This window comes from Salmo salar, chromosome 02 (genome assembly GCF_965601325.2).
Source record: "Salmo salar chromosome 02, fSalSal1, whole genome shotgun sequence".
Classification (NCBI taxonomy): Eukaryota; Metazoa; Chordata; class Actinopteri; order Salmoniformes; family Salmonidae; genus Salmo; species Salmo salar.
In genome coordinates this window covers 95,723,912-95,746,896 of record NC_138292.1, presented here as the reverse complement: position 1 = coordinate 95,746,896, position 22,985 = coordinate 95,723,912, and the positions used below count along the sequence as shown (strand labels likewise).

The 22,985-nt window shown below is 42.6% G+C and overlaps 1 protein-coding gene across 1 annotated transcript in view; it reads left to right on the top strand.

Annotated features, from left to right (window-relative positions):
• The window catches only part of LOC123723896 (uncharacterized), a 155,206-nt gene that overhangs the window by 7,378 nt on the left and 124,843 nt on the right, over positions 1-22,985 (top strand). The window contains exons 3-4 of the mRNA XM_082968345.1: positions 7,346-7,969; positions 13,127-13,135. Of these exons, the coding sequence (XP_082824471.1) occupies positions 7,346-7,969; positions 13,127-13,135 (633 nt within the window). The remainder of the gene's footprint in view (positions 1-7,345; positions 7,970-13,126; positions 13,136-22,985) is intronic.

Below are 22,985 nucleotides of genomic sequence, written 5' to 3'. Positions count from 1 at the left end.
GATTGATCATGTCTACAGAGAAACCTAGATTCAAATACTTACATTTGTGTTTATTAGGTATATGTTGTGAAATTGTTAGATATTACTTGTTAGATATTACTGTACTGTCAGAGCTAGAAACACAAGCATTTCGCTACACCGGCAATAATATCTGCTAAACATGTGTATGATAAAATGTGATTTGATTTTTATTTGAAATAAACGTCCTATTTATCAAAGGTGCTTTTGGCTGGGGTCAAAATGACTCCAAAGGATTTGAATTTGTTAAAAGTCCATATTGATACAGAAACACTAAACCATGATTTAGATTTATTAAGAACAAGTTGATTGACAAAGTCATGAAAAATGTAATAGAATTGAATAAACCACATTTTGGCTATGATAAACCACATTTTGGCTATGATAAAAGATATGCCTCTGGGGTCAAAATGAACTATGTCAGAAGTATGGTTCAATGCAAATATGTAGTGGGTGTAAAGTTTGTTTTAAATTCTCACTCATTAAACACGAATCAATCCACACATGCTTCTCTTTGAACGACTTAATATAATATTAAACCTTCCTGAAATAAATGAAAAATAAACGTTTGGTTCCTCAACTGCGTTTCCCACTCCAGTCAGCAGATGGCGATGTGCGTCTTTTAGGTTCAGGCGATGCTGCCAGTGTGACGTATAATCTAGTGGACGGGACGCTCCTTCAACAACAACAGCTAGTCAGACACCTCGGTAGCTTTCTAGCAAACATAGCTACAACATTCACGCTCTTTACACTGTTTTGGTGTATATTAGTCGCTGTGTATTAAACACACTTCTGTCGTATGTACTTGTTGGCCCATTTAATTATATATTTACGTTGTTTGTCAGCTAGCTGGTTTGCTAAGTTAGCTTAGAACTAGGCTAGTCGCTAATGCTAGCTAGCTAACATCTCCGACCATGAGTTCACTAAGCTACTCTCCTCCTGTTAAAGAAGAGGTCTGCTGGACGGAAAAAGAAGTTCTCGTCAAAGAGGAGGAGGAGGAAGAGAAGGATGTTACAATACAAAAACAAGTAGAGGGTGAGGCTGTTAGCGTGAAAGAAGAAGAGAAAGACGTAACTGTGAAAGAAGAGAAAGAGGAGTATACAGTTTTTGGAGTGAAAAAGGAGGAAGAAGAGGAGGAAACTGGATATCTGGGCCCGGTTTCCCAAACGCATGTTAAGGCGTCCAATGGTTCTAACGATGAACGGGCCCTGATTAACACTAGTAAGTACTGTCTTAAATACAGAGGCACAAACTCTGCAGTTGTTGATCTGATGTTTGGTGTTAAAGGGGAAATCTGCAATTGCTACATCAATATTTTGACTTTTAAATTATTTATTTATAGCCATTGATTCTTGAAGAATATAACACATGAGCATAGTTCAACTGTTGTACCGCATCAGATGCCTCATGTTTTAAATGTTTTTTATTTCATCTTTATTTAACCAGGTAGGCCAGTTGAGAACAAGTTCTCATTTACAACTACGACCTGGCCAAGATAAAGCAAAGCAGTGCGACACAAACAACAACACAGAGTTACACATGGAATAAACAAATGTACAGTTAATAACACAATAGAAAAAGTCTATATACAGTGTACAGTGTGTGCAAATGGCCTCATGAGCTTAGTTCAACTGTTGTACCCCATCAGAATCCCAAATAAGCTTTTTTTATGGATGGTCAGTCCTTGAATCCATAGGTCTGTCTATGAATTTGAGAGTAGTTACATTTCTCCAGCCCCATCATCATCTTATAACCAAACTAGTGTTGGAATGACAGCTTTGTTATTGTTTCAACTGCAGATGTGACTTGGCTTTTTGATGTGATGTGGCTTTTTTTAAAGGGACAACCTAGGGTTTAAACAACAACAAAATGGCTGCCCAGAGACTTGGTTTGGTAAACAGCTGAGGAATGGGGGCTGGAGAAATGTTACCATTCTCAAATTCATAGAAAAAGCTATTGTAGCAACCGTAACCCAAAACCTAGCGACCTCCTCAAGAAGTTCAGACATCTTGGCATAACAGTTATAAGGTGTTGGCTTGACTTTCAGTGGACCCAGGTTTGAGTTCAGCTCAGGGCTACCCCCTGAATTCACTACACTATGAATACAAAGACTGGCCATCCATGATGTTATAATGATAGTTTAACCAGGTTTCTAGGCTATATAGTATATTCTAGAATTCATCCATGATGTCATAATAATAGTTTAACCAGGTTTCTAGGCTATATAGTATATTCTAGAATTCATCCATGATGTCATAATGATAGTTTAACCAGGTTTCTAGGATATATAGTATATTCTATAACTGCCAGTGTAGATTTCCTGTGGAGGCAAATTGTTAGAGCTGTTGATAAGTCATTGTATAATATTCAGCCAATTGTTTTTCATGCCATTACATTAAAGGCAAGACATACCTAGATTAAATTACATTCATGAATTGGTTTGAAACCTTTGTTTTAAACCCTTCTCAAAATTGGTGCCTTGCCGGATTTGTAAAAAATGGTTTGTCATGAAACTATTTTTTAAATGTATTTAAATGTAACCTTTATTTAACTAGACAAGTCAGTTAAGAACAAATTCTTATTTACAATGACTGCCTACCCCGGACAACGCTGGGCCAATTGTGCGCCGCCCTATGGAACTCCCAATCACGGCCGGTTGTGATACAGCCTGGATTTGAACCAGGGTGTCTGTAGTGAAGCCTCAAGCACTGAGATGCAGTGTCCGCTGCGCCACTCGGGAGCCCCAAAATCATGTTCTAGTGCTGTCCCCAACTAAAATAAATCTTGGTCAACCAAGAGTCATCTTTTCTTTCTACAAATCGCCCCATGTGTTTTTATAAAATCTATATGTACTGAAATTGTCTGATGCTTTAAGCATGCTATTTCATTAAATAATTAAAACACACAAATGACTGGAGGGAGCCAGTCATCACTATAACCTGACTAGAGGGAGCCAGTCATCACTATAACCTGACTGGAGGGAGCCAGTCGTCAATATAACCTGACTAGAGGGAGCCAGTTGTCAACATAACCTGACTAGAGGGAGCCAGTCATCACTATAGCCTGACTAGAGGGAGCCAGTCATCACTATAGCCTGACTAGAGGGAGCCAGTCATCACTATAACCTGACTAGAGGGAGCCAGTCATCACTATAACCTGACTAGAGGGAGCCAGTCATCACTATAACCTGACTAGAGGGAGCCAGTCATCACTATAGCCTGACTAGAGGGAGCCAGTCATCACTATAACCTGACTAGAGGGAGCCAGTCATCACTATAACCTGACTAGAGGGAGGGAGCCAGTCATCACTATAACCTGACTAGAGGGAGCCAGTCATCACTATAACCTGACCTAGAGGGAGCCAGTCATCACTATAACCTGACCTAGAGGGAGCCAGTCATCACTATAACCTGACTAGAGGGAGCCAGTCATCACTATAACCTGACTAGAGGGAGCCAGTCATCACTATAACCTGACTAGAGGGAGCCAGTCATCACTATAACCTGACTAGAGGGAGCCAGTCATCACTATAACCTGACTGGAGGGAGCCCTTAGTCAACATAACCTAACTGGAGGGAGCCGACCAGTTCTGAAAGCCTTTTGCCGTACCCTCATCCTACTCCTCTGGTGATGTAGAGGTTATCCCAGGCCCTGTGTGTCCCCAGGCGCTCTCATTTGTTGACTTCTGTAACCGTAAAAGCCTTGGTTTCATGCATGTTAACATCAGAAGCCTCCTCCCTAAGTTTGTTTTACTCACTGCTTTAGCACACTCCGCCAACCTTGATGTCCTTGCCGTCTGAATCCTGGCTTTGGAAGGTAACCAAAAATTCTGAAATTTCCATCCCCAACTACAACATTTTCCATCAAAATGAGAGGAGTTGCAATCTACTGCAGAGATGGCCTGCAATGTTCTATCATACTTTCCAGGTCTAAGCCCAAACAGTTCGAGCTTTTAATTAAAAAAATGAATCTCTCCAGAAATAAGTCTCTCACTGTTGCCGCCTGTTACAGACCCCCCTCAGCTCCCAGCTGCCCTGGACACCATATGTGAATTGATTGGCCCCCATCTATCTTCAGAGTTTGTTCTGTTAGGTGACCGAAACTGGGATATGCTTAACCTCTCTAGGGGGTGTGGGATGCTACCGTCCCACATGGCCAACATCCAGTCAAATTGCAGAGCACCAAATTCAAAAACAGAAATACTCACTATAAGAATTCATAAAACATACAAGTGTTATACATCGGTTTAAAGATTAACTTCTTGTTAATCAAACCACGGTGTCAGATTTCAAAAAGGCTTTACCGTGAAAGCATACCATGCGATTATCTGAGAACAGCGCCCAGCAGACAAATCATTACAAACAGTTACCAGCCAAGTGGAGGAGTTACACAAGTCAGAAATAGCGATAAAATGAATCACTTACTTTTGATGATCTTCATATCGTTGCAACTCACAAGACTCCCATTTACTCAATTAATGTTCGCTTTGTTCGATAAAGTCTCTCTTTATATCCAAAAACCTCCGTTTTGTTCATGCGTTTTGTTCAGTAATCCACAGGCTCAAAGGCAATCACAACAGCCAGACGAAAAATCAGAAAAGTATCAGTAAAGTTCGTAGAAACATGTCAAACGATGTTTATAATCAATCCTCAGGTTGTTTTTAGCCTAAATAATATATAACATTTCAACCGGACAATAACGTCGTCAATATAAAAGGTAAACAAGAAAGGTGCGCTCTCGGTCTCGCGCATGAAAAATCTCTGAGATACTGAATGGTCCACTCATTCAGAGTGGTCTTACACTCTCATTTTTCAGGATGCAAGCCTGAAACTATTTCTAAAGACTGTTGACATCTAGTGGAAGCCATAGGAAGTGCAATTTGAGACCTAAGTCAATGGAATCTGTATAGGCAGTCAATGGAAAACTACAACAACAACAAAAAATCCCACTTCCTGGATGTATTATTCTCAGGTTTTTGCCTGTCATATCAGTTCTGTTATACTCACAGACATTATTTTAACAGTTTTGGAAACTTTAGAGTGTTTTCTATCCAAATCTACGTTTACTTTCCAAGTTTACTTTGGCACGCTTTTCATCCGGAGGTGAAAACAGTGCCCCCTACCCTAGTGAGGTTAACACCCCGGCCGTCCTACAATTCAAGCTAGATGCCCTCAATCTCACACAAATTATCAAGGAACCCACCAGGTACAACCCCTAAATCTGTAAACATGGGTACCCTCATAGATATTATCCTGACCAACTTGCCCTCCAAATACACCTCTGCTGTTTTCAATCAGGATCTCAGCGATCACTGCCTCATCGCCTGCATCCGTTATGGGTTTGCGGTCAAACGGCCACCCCTCATCACTGTCAAATGCTCCCTAGAACACTTCTGCGAGCAGGCCTTTCTAATCGACCTGGTATACATATTCGTCGCCAAACCCACTGGCTCCAGGTCATCTATAAGTCTTTGCTAGGCCGACTTCACTCAGCTCACTGGTCACCATAGTAACACCCACCCATAGCACGCGCTCCAGGAGGTATATCTCACTGGTCATCCCCAAAGCCAACACCTCCTTTGGCCGCCTTTCCTTCCAGTTCTCTGCTGCCAATGACTGCAACGAATTGCAAAAATCGCTGAAGTTGGAGACATATATCTCCCTCACTAACTTCAAGCATCAGCTATCTGAGCAGCTTACCGATCGCTGCAGCTGTACACAGCCCATCTGTAAATTGCCCATCTGTAAATAGCCTATCCAACTGCCTACCTCATCCCCATGTTTTTATTTACGTTTTTTTGCTCTTTTGCACACCAGTATTTCTACTTGAACATCTATCACTCCAGTGTTAAATTGTAATTACTTCACTACTATGGCCTATTTATTGCCTTACCTCCGTACTCCATTTGCACACACTGTATATAGATTTTTCTATTGTGTTATTGACTGTTCGTTTGTTTATCCAACGTGTAACTCTGTTTTTTTTTTGTCGCACTGCTTTGCTTTATCTTGGCCAGGTTGCAGTTGTAAATGAGAACTTGTTCTCAACTGGCCTACCTGGTTAAATAAAGGTGAAATACATTTTTTTTTTTTTAAATCTTAGCTTTATTGACAACACTCAAATGGATAGTGTCATTAACGCAGTTCTTCAATAATTACACATAATTCTTAATACTGTAGATGTTTAGTTACAGTCACATGATCAACTATCAGAAGATCCAGGAAATACTTTTCTGAATGCCAGTCAAATTACAAACATCACGACATGCAACAACAACCAAAGTGCTTCTTCATTCATTACTCTGGTAAAGACAGTTATGCCGTGCTCCACGTTGGATCCAACATCCCTAACAAATCTATGTTTATAATGTGTTATTGTCGGCTTGATTTACTGTAGGGTCTCGTTAGTCTGTTTGGACACAGAGATACTTAGCTCATAATGTGTAGAGAACTGTTCCTTGATGGATAGGCTATTGTACAACACACAGAGCTATTTTCCTATATTTGTTGTTAGGTGAAGTTATGGGTCCTACAGTAGGTCTATGTTATTGTTATGTGAAGTTATGGGTCCTACAGTAGGTCTATGTTATTGTTAGGTGAAGTTATGGGTCCTACAGTAGGTCTATGTTATTGTTAGGTGAAGTTATGGGCCAATTTGGCAAACAGTGTACAAACCCTCATTGTCAGGCTGATGAAAAAGCCAAAGAGCATTTTACTGGTTGAAGTGTTTTTTAAGTACAAAGCGGTTGATTTGCGATGATGACACAAACATATTAAGCAGGAGATTCAAGCGAGCCTGACAATTATAATCCAAAGTAGTGTGAAATGAACTCATAAGCAACTTGGTAATGGAGGTTACTCCCCTGAGCAAAAATCTTTTCTCACCAGCAAACATAGAAAAGGGCCTCCAATCTTAGATGTTACTACTAATGTGAAATCAAGACAAAATATGACTATTGTTGCTCATTTTAAGACAAATGTCAAGTAATCATTACATTCATTACAGATGTCAATTGTTGTTCAACATCATGGCTACGCTGTTGGCATGACCTTTTACAGTGGATTTCTGCTGTTGTGGGCCTTTAACCATCTGTATGACTTTGTCATTCACACAGGAGAGAGACGTGACTATCGTGGATCCTCTGGGGAGCCTCAACAACCTCATGATGCTGACAAGGCAGAGAAGAGTCTCTCCAGATCAGAACTCCTCAAGAAACACCTGCAGAGATCCACAGGGAAGAAAACTCACTGCTGCTCTGACTGTGGGAAGAGATTCACCTCATCAGCAGGCATTAGAATTCATCGGAGAAGCCACACAGTAGAGAAAGCTTATTGCTGTACTCAATGTGGGAAGAGTTTTGATACATCTAGCCATCTTATTGTACACCAAAGAACACACACAGGAGAGAAATCTTATAGCTGTGATGAATGTGGGAAGAGTTTTACTCGTTCAACCAGCCTGAAATTACACCAGAGAACACACACAGGAGAGAAACCTTTTAGCTGTGATCAATGTGGGAAGAGTTTTACTCAGCTAATCAACCTGATAACACACCAGAGAACACACACAGGAGAGAAACCATATAGCTGTGATGAATGTGGGAAGAGTTTTACTCAATCAACCAGCCTGAAATTCCACCAGAGAACACGCACAGGAGAGAAACCTTTTAGCTGTGATCAATGTGGGAAGAGTTTTACTCATCGAAGCAGCCTGATATCACACCAGAGAATACACACAGGAGAGAAACCATATAGCTGTGATGAATGTGGGAAGAGTTTTACTCATTCAACCAGCCTGAAATTACACCAGAGAACACGCACAGGAGAGAAACCTTTTAGCTGTGATCAATGTGGGAAGAGTTTTACTCATCGAAGCAGCCTGATATCACACCAGAGAATACACACAGGAGAGAAACCGTATATCTGTGATGAGTGTGGGAAGAGTTTTACTTGCTTGCGCAATCTGACTCTTCACCAGAGAACACACACAGGAGAGAAACCCTGTAGCTGTACTCGATGTGGGAAGTTTTTTTAAAAATCTAACCATCTGAAGATACACCAAAGGAGACACACAGGAGAGAAACCCTATAGCTGTACTCAATGTGGGAAGAGTTTTGTTCAATCTGGCGAACTGAAGACACACCAGAGAAGACACACAGGAGAGAAACCTTATAGCTGTACTCGATGTGGCAAGAGTTTTGTTCAATCTGGCGAACTGAAGATACACCAGAGAAGACACACAGGAGAGAAACCCTATAGCTGTACTCAATGTGGGAAGAGTTTTGTTCAATCTGGCCAGCTGACATCACACCAGAGAACACACACAGGAGAGAAATCTCATGGCTGTGGTCAATGTGGGAAGAGTTTTACTACTTCTAGCCATCTGACATCACACCAAAGAACACACACGGGAGAAAAACCTTATAGCTGTGGTCAATGTAACAAGAGATACTCCGATAAAAGACATCTGATCAAACATCAGAAAATACATGAATGAGTTGTTTCATGATATCAATGAATTAATGTCACAATGTAGAATGTTTTAACATTGTAGTAGGAGTATTTTAATAGAAGAGTACTATTTATGAGATTTAATAAAAAGTGACGAACACAAAAATAGTTGTTTTACATTTACCATGTTGGTGACCCACTGGAATCAAAATGGAACACTTCAAAATGTAGCTAGCTGTTTTCTACAAATTGTCCTCTAACCAGGGATGTACACATTACTCCCAGATTGCATGTGGATTTTGAGCTGTTAGTTTAACAGGACGTGCATCCTCATCTCCCTCCTCTCACACAATTGATTTCAACATGATATCGATGAGTGATGACATAAATGTTGTGTTCCTTTGTTTAGCGACCCCTACATATAAATTCATCACTCCAAAATGTAGCTGACTGTCTTCTTCAGGTTGTCCTCTAACCAGTGAGGTAAAATATATCTCCCATTTCCATGTGTTTTTTTGTTGTTGTGTTAGTTTCAACATCACGTACAACCTGATTTCCCCCCTAATCGATATCAGTGATTTATTGCTAAACTGTTTCTGCATTTAGACTATTGATTTGGACCCGTTTAAACTGTGACATTGGGGATATCTCACCTAGCAAAATGTCGTTGAAAATAAGACTATGCCCGACATACAATATAAGTTTGGTTTTAGTTGAAAGTGAAAGTTGAAAAGAAAACAATTTAATTTCAACATACTTGCAGCCTATACACATAGTCGCATTACAATAAATTGGTCTATAATCAATTATATGAACAATCCTACATCACTCCAGTATTTATTTACAACATTCATGTGCTAAATGTCTTTATTCCACTACTGAAGTAGCAGGTCTCAAATCACCTCATATTTCAAACATCCAGCCTGACAAAATATACATTTTATGCCTCACCATTTAGTGAATTTTTGCTAATACATATTAACAAAGGGGTGTACATTTGGTTTTTATATTTCATGTTTAATATTCATGTAAGATTTAGTAATCATAATTATTTATGCAACCAACTGACATTCTTTGGGTACAATTATATTGACATTGTTACGCTGCTTTTAGAATATCAGGGTTCATTCTCAGATGTGCCAAACCAAATGTACTAGAGCATGACATTGGGGACTGGGCCCCGATCCAACAACATGCCTATTGGGTGAACCCTGAAAAGAGAGAGAATCTCCACAGTGAGGTGGAAAGTTACTACGGATATTGCAGGAGTTTCCTCTTGAAATCAGACATGTCCGTGTTAAGGACAACTTGGTTTCTGATTGTCTCAAGGCTGGGCAGTCAAAAAGATGTGTTTTGTGTTTAGCCAGTGCGTTACCATGGATCACAATTTATTTTGACTGCACGTATTGGAGATTAGTTTTGTTTGGGCACGTTCCAAGGGGACAAGAGTTCTAGAAGCTAGTGGGTTTTTGGAACACGAGAGTTCTAGAAGCTAGTGAGTTTTAGGAAGACGAGAGTTCTAGAAGCTAGTGAGTTTTAGGATTCTATAGTTAGAAGAGAAAAAGGATAAAAAAATATTTCAATTGTATATTATTATTTCGAAATAAGTGTGTTTTTCTTGTTTTTAATTGTTGACAGGAGGTGAAGCATTGTAGTTGATTATCATGTGAAATGGAAGTTGTTTTCTGTTGGTGGTGAGCAAACTTGTCCAACAAAAATATAGGATATATTTGTTGTCTTAAGGGGGAAGGTGTTACAGGCTTTGGTTTTTCCATTTATGTTTGATGTTGGACTTTAGCTCGTTAGCACTGTGAGGGAAATTTCTATTAAACCTTACTAATGCTGGTGTAGTAAAATATAATTGTTTAAGCCGAGGCATTGGGCTTGAGATTGGTAAAGAACCTAACTCCTATAACATAGAAAAGTGTGTTGATAGAGGCCTGTTCTAACTGTTCTGGGTGTGTAGAATGAACCCATGATGTTCGGACTGTCAGCCAAGAATATGACAGAAACTGACTGGTTCCTCTTGATCCTCCACAGAGTAAAGGTTATATCCTGCACACCAGTAACACAGCTATTGTTCTGGAGCCTGTTTCTGGGGTAAGATTGTGGTGGAGAAATCAGAATTAGCTAAGTAACATAGATAATTAAGAAGTCTTATCTGCAGAATATGCTGATATGAACTATTGACCTCTTGCTATTAGAATGTCTCCTTTCTGACTCTGGTGTTGGCAGCTGCACTTCCTCCCTCAAATGGGCCTCAGTCACCTTGGGTCCAGAGAGGGGAGAAGTCAGGCTTATCGATCACATGTCCCTGTTGCTAGGCAGAATATCAGACATGTCTGTGGTAAGGACAACTTGGTTTCTGATTGTCTCAAGGGTGGGCAGTCAAAAAGATTTGTGTTTTGCGTTTAGTCAGTGCGTTGCCATGGATCACAATTTATTTTGACTGCATGTTTTTCCGTGTTGGAGATGAGTTTTGTTTGGACTCGTTCCAAGGGGACGAGAGTTCTAGAAGCTAGTGAGTTTTAGGAAGACGAGAGTTCTAGAAGCTAGTGAGTTTTAGGAAGACGAGAGTTCTAGAAGCTAGTGAGTTTTAGGAAGACGAGAGTTCTAGAAGCTAGTGAGTTTTAGGAAGGATTCTATGGAAAGAAAAAGGACAAAAGATACTATTGTATATTATTATTTAGAAATACGTGTTTTTTTCTTCTTTTTAATAGTTGACAGCCAGTAGACACCATGTTTATATTGGTGAAGGTGAAGCATTGTAGTTGATTATATTGGGAAATTAAGTTGTTTTCTGTTGGTGGTAGGCAAACTTGTCCTAAAGAAATGTAGGATATATTTGTTGTCTTAAGGGGGAAGGTGTTACAGGCTTTGGTTTTTCCATTTATGTTTTGAGGTTGGACTTTAGCACGTGTAGCTCGTTAGCACGTGTAGCTCGTTAGCACGTGTAGCTCGTTAGCACGTAGGACGCACTGATTGGTGTCACCTCGTTAGTCAGTATGTGTTACACCTGTGCTGGCTTGTCCATCTCGTTAGTGGGAAGGTGTTTCACCTGAGCTGGTCCAGGTTCTATTTAAGAGTGTCTGGCCCAGTGCTCCAGTTGTCTTGATACATGTGGAGAGTCAACACCTTTAGTTGCTCCACCTTTTTGGTTTGCTTCCTGTGTTTAAGTTTGGTGTGGGTTTTTCTTTTGTTTGTCTCTTCTTGGGCAGATTTAGTGGTTCTCATGGTGGGTGTCTTTTATGTCCCAGTTGTTGTTACTAGTCAACTTTCAGTGGACACTGAGAGCAAAATTGCAAGATTATGTTATAATACTTTTATTGCATCAAATGGTTGTTTTATGCAACATAATAGAGGGTTCTTAGAACTATTGTGTATGTGTGTTCTACTAAGGAAGGGCCTCTGGGAGAAAACACTGACAGGATATTTACAATGTCTTTTGGGTGATTAAACCTAAAGAGACCGCATTCCAGAGCATGAGTTAATGTTTCTGTTCTATATGGTACCAGGGAGAGATGACCCCAGGGCCAGACCCTGGTCTCTACACAAAGAGTACTGTTTTTACAGCAGATACTGTCTGCTGAGAATTATAAGGATCTTTCATACAAATCTTAACCTTGTGACCCGTTCTATACATCTGTTGTTGGTCATGCAGGTTGAAAGGGGTGTATCTTGGCTGTAAAATACCTTTGTACTTTTGTCTCGTGGCTCTCAACGAATCATCTGGGGGTGATTCGTCGACCAGCCATCATTTATCGTAGAGCACTCAATTGATTCACTTTATATGTGTACGTTGTATTGACCTGCTCCCTTATAAGTGAATAAAGATTGATTTTAAGAATAACTCTGACTTGTGTCATAAGTTTGTCTCCTCATTTGATATTAAAGAAATTAAGAACCACATTTGGCGATGGGAATGTGAATCTTGACTTGGTGACCGCTCCTGACGACCTGGGTAAATGGTGCACGAGGGATCCCTCTAACTTGGTAGACCACACTTCGGGAACGGCGCAGATGGACCCACCTTTGATCTGAGTGGATACCACATCTCGAACGTAGTTTTTAAAAAAGAATGAGGTGAGTGAAACACACAATGTGTAGTTTCTAGAAAAGCCTCGTAGGCTCTGAGTGTGTTTTCCTGTGTGAGGGGGGGACCTTGGAGTTCCTCACAGAGATCTATAGTTCCTCCTAGAGATCTATAGTTCCTCCTAGAGATCTATAGTTCCTCATAGAGATCTATAGTTCCTCATAGAGATCTATAGTTCCTCCTAGAGATCTATAGTTCCTCAAAGAGATCTATAGTTCCTCGCAGAGATCTATAGTTCCTCACAGAGATCTGTAGTTCCTCACAGAGATCTGTAGTTCCTCACAGAGATCTGTAGTTCCTCACAGAGATCTGTAGTTCCTCACAGAGATCTATAGTTCCTCACAGAGATCTATAGTTCCTCCTAGAGATCTATAGTTCCTCCTAGAGATCTATAGTTCCTCACAGAGGTCTGTAGTTCCGTCTGTAGTTCCTCACAGAGGTCTGTAGTTCCTCACAGAGGTCTGTAGTTCCTCACAGAGGTCTATAGTTCCTCCTAGAGATCTATAGTTCCTCTCAGAGATCTATAGTTCCTCTCAGAGATCTATAGAAACTTCCGGGTTTGGAGCGAGTAGTCGTGCTGCACTTCGCTCCGCAGGTAATATTACATTTCACTACATTACAACGGTTTGATTTGTTTGATCTGAGCAATTTTAGCTAGCTACATAGCTGTCTTTGTATCAAAGATAGTGGTGTAGTTTAGAGAAATTATCGAGGTTAGCTAGCCAGCTATTTTCGTCCGCCGCGACGCCGTTTTCCAAACCTAGTCATCACCACAGCTAGCTAGCCTACTTTACCAATAGCAGCACTGTAGCACTGTAGAAACTAAATACATTACAACGGAACGATTTGATTAGTGTAGTGTTAGCTAGCTACATAGTTGTCTTTGCTGTCTTTGTATCAAAGATAATTGTGTAGTTTACCGCCAACTTTAGAGAAATTATCGAGGTTAGCTAGCCAGCTTGCAGCGGCGCCGTTTTCCTAACAGTCAACTCCACAGCCGCCGCTAGTTAGCCAACTTTACCAATAGCAGCACTGTAGCACTGCAGAAACTAATACATTACAACGGAACGATTTGATTAGTGTAGTGTTAGCTAGCTACATAGTTGTCTTTGCTGTCTTTGTGTAGTTTAGAGTCATTTTCGAGGTTAGCTAGCCAGCTATTTTCGTCCGCCGCGACGCTGTTTTGTAAACCTAGTCAAACTTAGTCAACACCACTGCTAGCTAGCCAACTTTACCGACTAGCAGCACTGTAGAAACTCAATACATTACAAAGGAACGTCTTGATTAGTGTTATGTTAGCTAGCTACATAGTTGCCTTTGTATCATGATAAAAGTGTAGTACAGATAAACTATTGAGGTTACCTAGCCAACTATACTTTCAAACAAAGTCAACGCAGCCACTGCTAGCTACCCAACTTTACCAGCTAGCAGTACTGTATCATTTTAGTCAATAAGATTTTTGCAACGTAAGCTTAACTTTCTGAACATTCGAGACGTGTAGTCCACTTGTCATTCCAATCTCCTTTGCATTAGCGTAGCCTCTTCTGTAGCCTGTCTACTATGCGTCTGTCTATCCCTGTTCTCTCCCCTCTGCACAGACCATACAAACGCTTCACACCGCGTGGCTGCTGCCACTCTAACCAGGTGGTCCCTGCGCGCACAACCCACATGGAGTTCCAGGTCTCCGGCAGCCTCTGGAACTGCCGGTCTGCGGCCAACAAGGCAGAGTTCATCTCAGCCTATGCTACCCTCCAGTCCCTCGACTTCTTGGCGCTGACGGAAACATGGATTACCACAGATGACACTGCTACTCCTACTGCTCTCTCCTCGTCTACCCACGTGTTCTCGCATACCCTGAGAGCATCTGGCCAGCGGGGTGGTGGCACTGGAATCCTCATCTCTCCCAAGTGGACATTCTCTCTTTCTCCCCTGACCCATCTGTCTATCGCCTCATTTGAATTCCATGCTGTCACAGTTACCAGCCCTTTCAAGCTTAACATCCTTATCATTTATCGCCCTCCAGGTTCCCTTGGAGAGTTCATCAATGAGCTTGATGCCTTGATAAGTTCCTTTCCTGAGGATGGCTCACCTCTCACAGTTCTGGGTGACTTTAACCTCCCCACGTCTACCTTTGACTCATTCCTCTCTGCCTCCTTCTTTCCACTCCTCTCCTCTTTTGACCTCACCCTCTCACCTTCCCCCCCTACTCACAAGGCAGGCAATACGCTTGACCTCATCTTTACTAGATGCTGTTCTTCCACTAATCTCATTGCAACTCCCCTCCAAGTCTCCGACCACTACCTTGTATCCTTTTCCCTCTCGCTCTCATCCAACACTTCTCCCTCTGCCCCTACTCGGATGGTATTGCGCTGTCGCAACCTTCGCTCTCTCTCTCCCGCTACTCTCTCCTCTTCCATCCTATCATCTCTTCCCTCTGCTCAAACCTTCTCCAACCTATCTCCTGATTCTGCCTCCTCTCCTCCCTTTCTGCATCCTTTGACTCTCTATGTCCCCTATCCTCCAGGCCGGCTCGGTCCTCCCCTCCTGCTCCGTGGCTTGACGACTCATTGCGAGCTCACAGAACAGGGCTCCGGGCAGCCGAGCGGAAATGGAGGAAAACTCGCCTCCCTGCGGACCTGGCATCCTTTCACTCCCTCCTCTCTACATTTTCCTCTTCTGTCTCTGCTGCTAAAGCCACTTTCTACCACTCTAAATTCCAAGCATCTGCCTCCAACCCTAGGAAGCTCTTTGCCACCTTCTCCTCCCTCCTGAATCCTCCTCCCCCTCCCCCCTCCCTCTCTGCTGATGACTTCGTCAACCATTTTGAAAAGAAGGTCGACGACATCCGATCCTCGTTTGCTAAGTCAAACGACACCGCTGGTCCTGCTCACACTGCCCTACCCTGTGCTTTGACCTCTTTCTCCCCTCTCTCTCCAGATGAAATCTCGCGTCTTGTGACGGCCGGCCGCCCAACAACCTGCCCGCTTGACCCTATCCCCTCCTCTCTTCTCCAGACCATTTCCGGAGACCTTCTCCCTTACCTCACCTCGCTCATCAACTCATCCTTGACCGCTGGCTACGTCCCTTCCGTCTTCAAGAGAGCGAGAGTTGCACCCCTTCTGAAAAAACCTACACTCGATCCCTCCGATGTCAACAACTACAGACCAGTATCCCTTCTTTCTTTTCTCTCCAAAACTCTTGAACGTGGCGTCCTTGGCCAGCTCTCCTGCTATCTCTCTCAGAATGACCTTCTTGATCCAAATCAGTCAGGTTTCAAAACTGGTCATTCAACTGAGACTGCTCTTCTCTGTGTCACGGAGGCTCTCCGCACTGCTAAAGCTAACTCTCTCTCCTCTGCTCTCATCCTTCTAGACCTATCTGCTGCCTTTGATACTGTGAACCATCAGATCCTCCTCTCCACCCTCTCCGAGTTGGGCATCTCCGGCGCGGCCCATGCTTGGATTGCGTCCTACCTGACAGGTCGCTCCTACCAGGTGGCGTGGCGAGAATCTGTCTCCACACCACGTTCTCTCACCACTGGTGTCCCCCAGGGCTCTGTTCTAGGCCCTCTCCCATTCTCGCTATACACCAAGTCACTTGGCTCTGTCATATCCTCACATGGTCTCTCCTATCGTTGCTATGCAGACGACACACAATTAATTTTCTCCTTTCCCCCTTCTGATAACCAGGTGGCGAATCGCATCTCTGCATGTCTGGCAGACATATCAGTGTGGATGACGGATCACCACCTCAAGCTGAACCTCGGCAAGACGGAGCTGCTCTTCCTCCCGGGGAAGGACTGCCCGTTCCATGATCTCGCCATCACGGTTGACAACTCCATTGTGTCCTCCTCCTAGAGTGCTAAGAACCTTGGCGTGACCCTGGACAACACCCTGTCGTTCTCCACGAACATCAAGGCAGTGACCCGATCCTGTAGGTTCATTCTCTACAACATTCGCAGAGTACGACCCTGCCTCTCACAGGAAGCGGCGCAGGTCCTAATCCAGGCACTTGTCATCTCCCGTCTGGATTACTGCAACTCGCTGTTGGCTGGGCTCCCTGCCTGTGCCATTAAACCCCTACAACTCATCCAGAACGCCGCAGCCCGTCTGGTGTTCAACCTTCCCAAGTTCTCTCACGTCACCCCGCTCCTCCGCTCTCTCCACTGGCTTCCAGTTGAAGCTCGCATCCGCTACAGGACCATGGTGCTTGCCTACGGAGCTGTGAGGGGAACGGCACCTCCGTACCTTCAGGTTCTGATCAGGCCCTACACCCAAACAAGGGCACTGCGTTCATCCACCTCTGGCCTGCTGGCCCCCCTACCTCTGAGGAAGCACAGTTCCCGCTCAGCCCAGTCAAAACTGTTTGCTGCTCTGGCACCCCTATGGTGGAACAAGCTCCCTCACGATGCCAGGACAGCGGAGTCAATCACCACCTTCCGGAGACACCTGAAACCCCACCTCTTTAAGGAATACCTGGGATAGGACATAGTAATCCTTCTACCACCCCCCCCCCCCCCAAAAAAAGATATTGATGTACTATCGTAAAGTGGTTGTTCCACTGGATATCATAAGGTGAATGCACCAATTTGTAAGTCGCTCTGGATAAGAGCGTCTGCTAAATGACTTAAATGTAAATGTAAATGTAAGCAATGTGCAGGTGAATGGCATTGGTCTACTAGATACGAAATTCAACAATCGTTTATTAAGGGATATTTTCTACAGGAAGTCTAATCCCTCTGCGATATTTTGTTGGGCTTCATCGTTTGATGTAAACTGATTTATGGTGACCAATAAAGTGAAGGAGATCTCCTTTAAGATAATCCATAGATTCTATCTGTGTAATAGTTTGATGTCTAAATACATACTTGATGTTACCAGTGAATGCAGTTTTTGTGAACTAGAAACTGAATATATTGAACACTTATTCTGTAATTGTTTATATAGTGAAGTGTTCTGGACTGATGTAAAACTATATATTGGCCTCAAATTGTATACAACCATTGAAATTTCTAAGTTTGACATATTTTTTTACTACACTGATTCCACAATTGAACGTGAGTATGTCATAAATCTCTTTATTTTATTAGGAAAAATGTTTCATACACAAATCAAAATTTATGAAGAAAAAGCCCCTTTTCTTATCTGATGTGGAAAACTATTTAGAGTCTTTAAAACGTATACAAAACAAAATGTCATTTTTTTCTCATTTCTTTGGAATCCCTCTGGCTGTTATGTTTATGTTTTGCATGTTACTGTTAATAAAAAAAAGACTAATAATAATAATAAAATAAAAAAAAACTCTCTCCTAGTATTTCTGTCCGCCATCCTTGCTGAAGAAAGTCTAACAGTCACTAGTGCAGCAGCAGCCTCCCCCGGTCCTAGTGCCGCCCGGAAAGAAGTTTAAGATGCGATGGAACGGTTGACGAAAATAAGAAATCACAGAAAAAATATATTGGCAAATATTGATTTATTTAGGGGGGGGTAATGAATATTTTAGGCCTAGCGACGTCCCTGATTCCTACCCTTTAACTTTTTGTCAGAAAATTAAATATACATTTTACTCAACTGCGTTACCCTCTCCAGTCAACAGATGGCGGTGTGGGAATTTAAGGCGATGCTGCTAGTGTGACGTATAATCTAGTGGACGGAATGCTTCTTTCAACAGTAGCAACAGTTATTCAGCCACCTCCGTAGCTTGCTAACCAAAATAGCCGAACCAATAAAGCTCTTTAGACGCTTTAGTGTATGTTAGCAACTGTGTTTTAAAACCACTTCTGTCGTCTAGTTAGTTATCCGATTTAATTTCATATTTACGGTGTTGTTGTTATTAGTCAGTTAGCGGGCTGGTTAAGTTAGCATTAGCCTAGCTAGCTAACATCCCCGACCATGCGGTCACTGAGCTACTCTCCTGCTCAAGAAGATGATATCACAGTAAAACAAGAAGTAGAGGGTGTTACTGTGAAAGAAGAAAAAGATGCGTTCAGAGTGAAAGAGGAAGATGATGTTACAGTAAAAGGAGAGGAGGAAGAGAAAGAGGATGCAGTTTTTGGAGTGAAAGAGGAGGGGGAGATGACTGTTACGTCGAGAAAGGAGGAGGAAGAAGAGGAGGAAACTGGATATCTGGGCCCGGTTTCCCAAAGGCATCTTAAGGCTTGTTCTAACGGTGAACTTAGCCATAAGATGGTTTTGAGAAACCGTTCCCTGATTAACACTAGTAAGTACTGCCTTAAAAACAGAGGCACAAACTCTGCAGTTGTTGAACTGATGTGTGGTCTTAAAGCTGAAATCTGCAATTGCTACATCCATATTGTGACTTTTATTATTTATTTATAGCCATTGATTCTTGAAGAATATAACACATGCCTCATGAGCTTAGTTCAACTGTTGTACCCCATCAGAACTCCAAATAAGCTTTTTTTTACTCCAATGTTTAGAAACAATGTAAACCAACACTGTATAGCCTCAACATGGTTAAAACTAAAATGTTGATATAATGGATGGCCAGTCCTTGCATCCATGTCTATGATTTTTTTTCTCCAACCCCATAATCATCTTATTACCAATACAGTGGTGGAATGACAGATTTGTTATTGTTTCAACTGCAGATTGCTGGGTTGTGTGGGTTTTTTAAACAGCAACAAAATGGCTGCCCAGAGGCTTGGTTTGGTAAACAGCTGAGGGATGGGGGAAGGAGAAATGTAACCACTCTCAAATTCATAGAGAAAGCTATTGTAGCAACCGTAACCCAACACCTAGCGACCTCTTCAAGAAGTTCAGACATCTTGGCGTAACAGTTATAAAGTGTTGGCTGGACACAGGTTTGAGTTCAGCTCACGGCAACCCCCTGAATTCACTACACTATGAATACAAAGACTGGCCATCCATGATGTCATAATGATAGTTTAACCAGGTTTCTAGGCTATATAGTATATTCTAGAATTCATCCATGATGTCATAATGATAGTTTAACCAGGTTTCTAGGCTATATAGTATATTCTAGAATTCATCCATGAGGTCAAAATTATTGTTTTAAACAGATTTTGAGGCTATATAGTATATTATATATTCTAATATATATTTCATTACTTTCATGAATTGGTTTGAAACCTTCGTTTTAAACCCTTCTCAAAGTTGGTGCCTTGACGGATTTGTAAAAAATGGTTTGTCATAAAACACATTTATTTATTTAAATGTAACCTTTATTTAACAAGGCAAGTCAGTTAAGAACAATTTCTTATTTACAATGACTGCCTACCCCGGACGACGCTGGGCCAATTGTGCGCCGCCCTATGGAACTCCCAATCACGGCCGGTTGTGATACAGCCTGGATTTGAACCAGGGTGTCTGTAGTGACGCCTCAAGCACTGAGATGCAGTGACCGCTGCACCACTCGGGAGCCCCAAAATCATGTTCTAGTGCTGTCCCCAACTAAAATACATCTTGGTCAACCAAGAGTCATCTGTTCTTTCTACCAATCGCTCCATGTGTTTTTATAAAAATCTATATGTAATGAACTTGTCTGATGCTTTAAGCACGTTGTTTGATTAAATAATTAAGACACACAAATGACTAGAGGGAGCCAGTCATCACTATAACCTGACTAGAGGGAGCCAGTCATCACTATAACCTGACTAGAGGGAGCCAGTCATCACTATAACCTGACTAGAGGGAGCCAGTCATCACTATAACCTGACTAGAGGGAGCCAGTCATCACTATAACCTGACTAGAGGGAGCCAGTCATCAATATAACCTGACTAGAGGGATCCAGTCATCACTATAACCTGACTAGAGGGAGCCAGTCGTCAACATAACCTGACCGGAGGGAGCCAGTCATCACTATAACCTGACTGGAGGGAGCCAGTCATCACTATAACCTGACTGGAGGGAGCCAGTCATCACTATAACCTGACTAGAGGGAGCCAGTCATCACTATAACCTGACTAGAGGGAGCCAGTCATCACTATAACCTGACTGGAGGGAGCCAGTCGTCATCATAACATGACTGGAGGGAGCCGACCAGTTCTGAAAGCCTTTAGCCGTACCCTCATCCTACTCCTCTGTCCCTGATGTAGATGTTATCCCAGGCGCTCTCATTTGTTGATTTCTGTAACCGTAAAAGCCTTGGTTTCATGCATGTTAACATCAGAAGCCTCCTCCCTCAGTTTGTTTTACTCACTGCTTTAGCACACTCCGCCAACCTTGATGTCTTTGCCGTCTCTGAATCCTGGCTTTGGAAGGTCACCAAAAATTCTGAAATTTCCATCCCCAACTACAACATTTTCCGTCAAGATAGAACTGCCAAAGGGGGAGGAGTTGCAATCTACTGCGGAGATGGCCTTAAAGTTCTATCATACTTTCCAGGTCTAAGCCCAAACAGTTCGAGCTTCTAATTTTAAAAATTAATCTCTCCAGAAATTAGTCTCTCACTGTTGCCGCCTGTTACAGACCCCCCCTCAGCTCCCAGCTGTGCCCTGGACACCATAATGTGAATTGATTGCCCCCCATCTATCTTCAGAGTTCATTCTGTTAGGTGATCTAAACTGGGATATGCTTAACACCCTGGCCGTCCAACAATCCAAGCTAGATGCCCTCAATCTCACACAAATTATCAAGGAACCCACCCACCAGGTACAATCCTAAACCCGTGAACATGGGCACCCTCATAGATATTATCCTGACCAACTGGCCCTCCAAATACACCTCTGCTGTTTTCAATCAGGATCTCAGCGATCACTGCCTCATTGCCTGCATCCGTTATGGGTCCGCGGTCAAACGACCATCCCTCATCACTGTCAAACGCTCCCTAAAACACTTCTGCAAGCAGGCATTTCTAATCGACCTGGCCTGAGTCTCCTGGAAGGATATTGACCTCATCCCGTCAGTAGAGGATGCCTGGTTGTTCTTTAATTATAATTTCCTCACCACCTTAAAAAAGCATGCCCCTTTAAAAAAATGTAGAACTAAGAACAGATATAGCCCTTGATTCACTCCAGACCTGACTGTCCTCGACCAGCACAAAAACATCCTGTGGTGTACTGCACTAACAGCTCCCCACCCCCCGAAGCTACTTCCCCAAGCCTCCCCAGCTTCTCCTTCACCCAAATCCAGATAGCTGATGTTCTGAAAGAGTTGCAAAACCTGGATCCGTACAAATCAGCTGGGCTTGACAATCTAGACCCTCTCTTTTTTTAAATTATCCGCCGCCATTGTGGAAACCCCTATTACTAGTCTGTTCAACTTCTCTTTCGTATCGTCTGAGATTCCTAAAGATTGGAACGCTTCCGCGGTCATCCCCCTCTTCAAAGGGGGTGACACTCTAGACCCAAACTGTTACAGACCTATATCCATCCTGCCCTGCCTTTCTAAAGTCTTCGAAAGTGAAGTTAACAGATCACTGACAATTTTTAATCCCACCGTACCTTCTCCGCTGTGCAATCCAGTTTCCGAGCTGGTCACGGGTGCACCTCAGCCACGCTCAACGCACTAAACGTACAGTGAGGGAAAAAAGTATTTGATCCCCTGCTGATTTTGTACGTTTGCCCACTGACAGTCTATAATTTTAATGGTACGTTTATTTGAACAGTGAGAGACAGAATAACAACAAAAAAATCTGGAAAAACGCATTATAAATTGATTTGCATTTTATTGAGGGAAATAAGTATTTGACCCCTCTGCAAAACATGACTTAGTACTTGGTGGCAAAACCCTTGTTGGCAATCAGAGGTCAGACGTTTCTTGTAGTTGGCCACCAGGTTTGCACACATCTCAAGAGGGATTTTCTCCCACTCCTCTTTGCAGATCTTCTCCAAGTCATTAAGGTTTCGAGGCTGACATTTGTCAACTCGAACCTTCAGCTCCCTCCACAGATTTTCTATGGGATTAAGGTCTGGTGACTGGCTAGGCCACTCCAGGACCTTAATGTGCTTCTTCTTGAGCCACTCCTTTGTTGCCTTGGCCGTGTGTTTTGGGTCATTGTCATGCTGGAATTCCCAGCCACGACCCATTTTCAATGCCCTGGCTGAGGGAAGGAGGTTCTCACCCAAGATTTGACGGTACATGGCCCCGTCCATCGTCCCTTTGATGCGGTGAAGTTGTCCTGTCCCCTTAGCAGAAAAACACCCCCAAAGCATAATGTTTCCACCTCCATGTTTGACAGTGGGGATGGTATTCTTGGGGTCATAGACAGCATTCCTCCTCCTCCAAACACGGCGAGTTGATGCCAAAGAGCTCCATTTTGGTCTCATCTGACCACAACACTTTCACCAGTTGTCCTCTGAATCATTCAGATGTTCACTGGCAAACTTCAGATGGGCATGTATATGTGCTTTCTTGAGCAGGGGGACCTTGCGGGCACTGCAGGATTTCAGTCCTTCACAGCGTAGTGTGTTACCAATTGTTTTCTTGGTGATTATGGTCCCAGC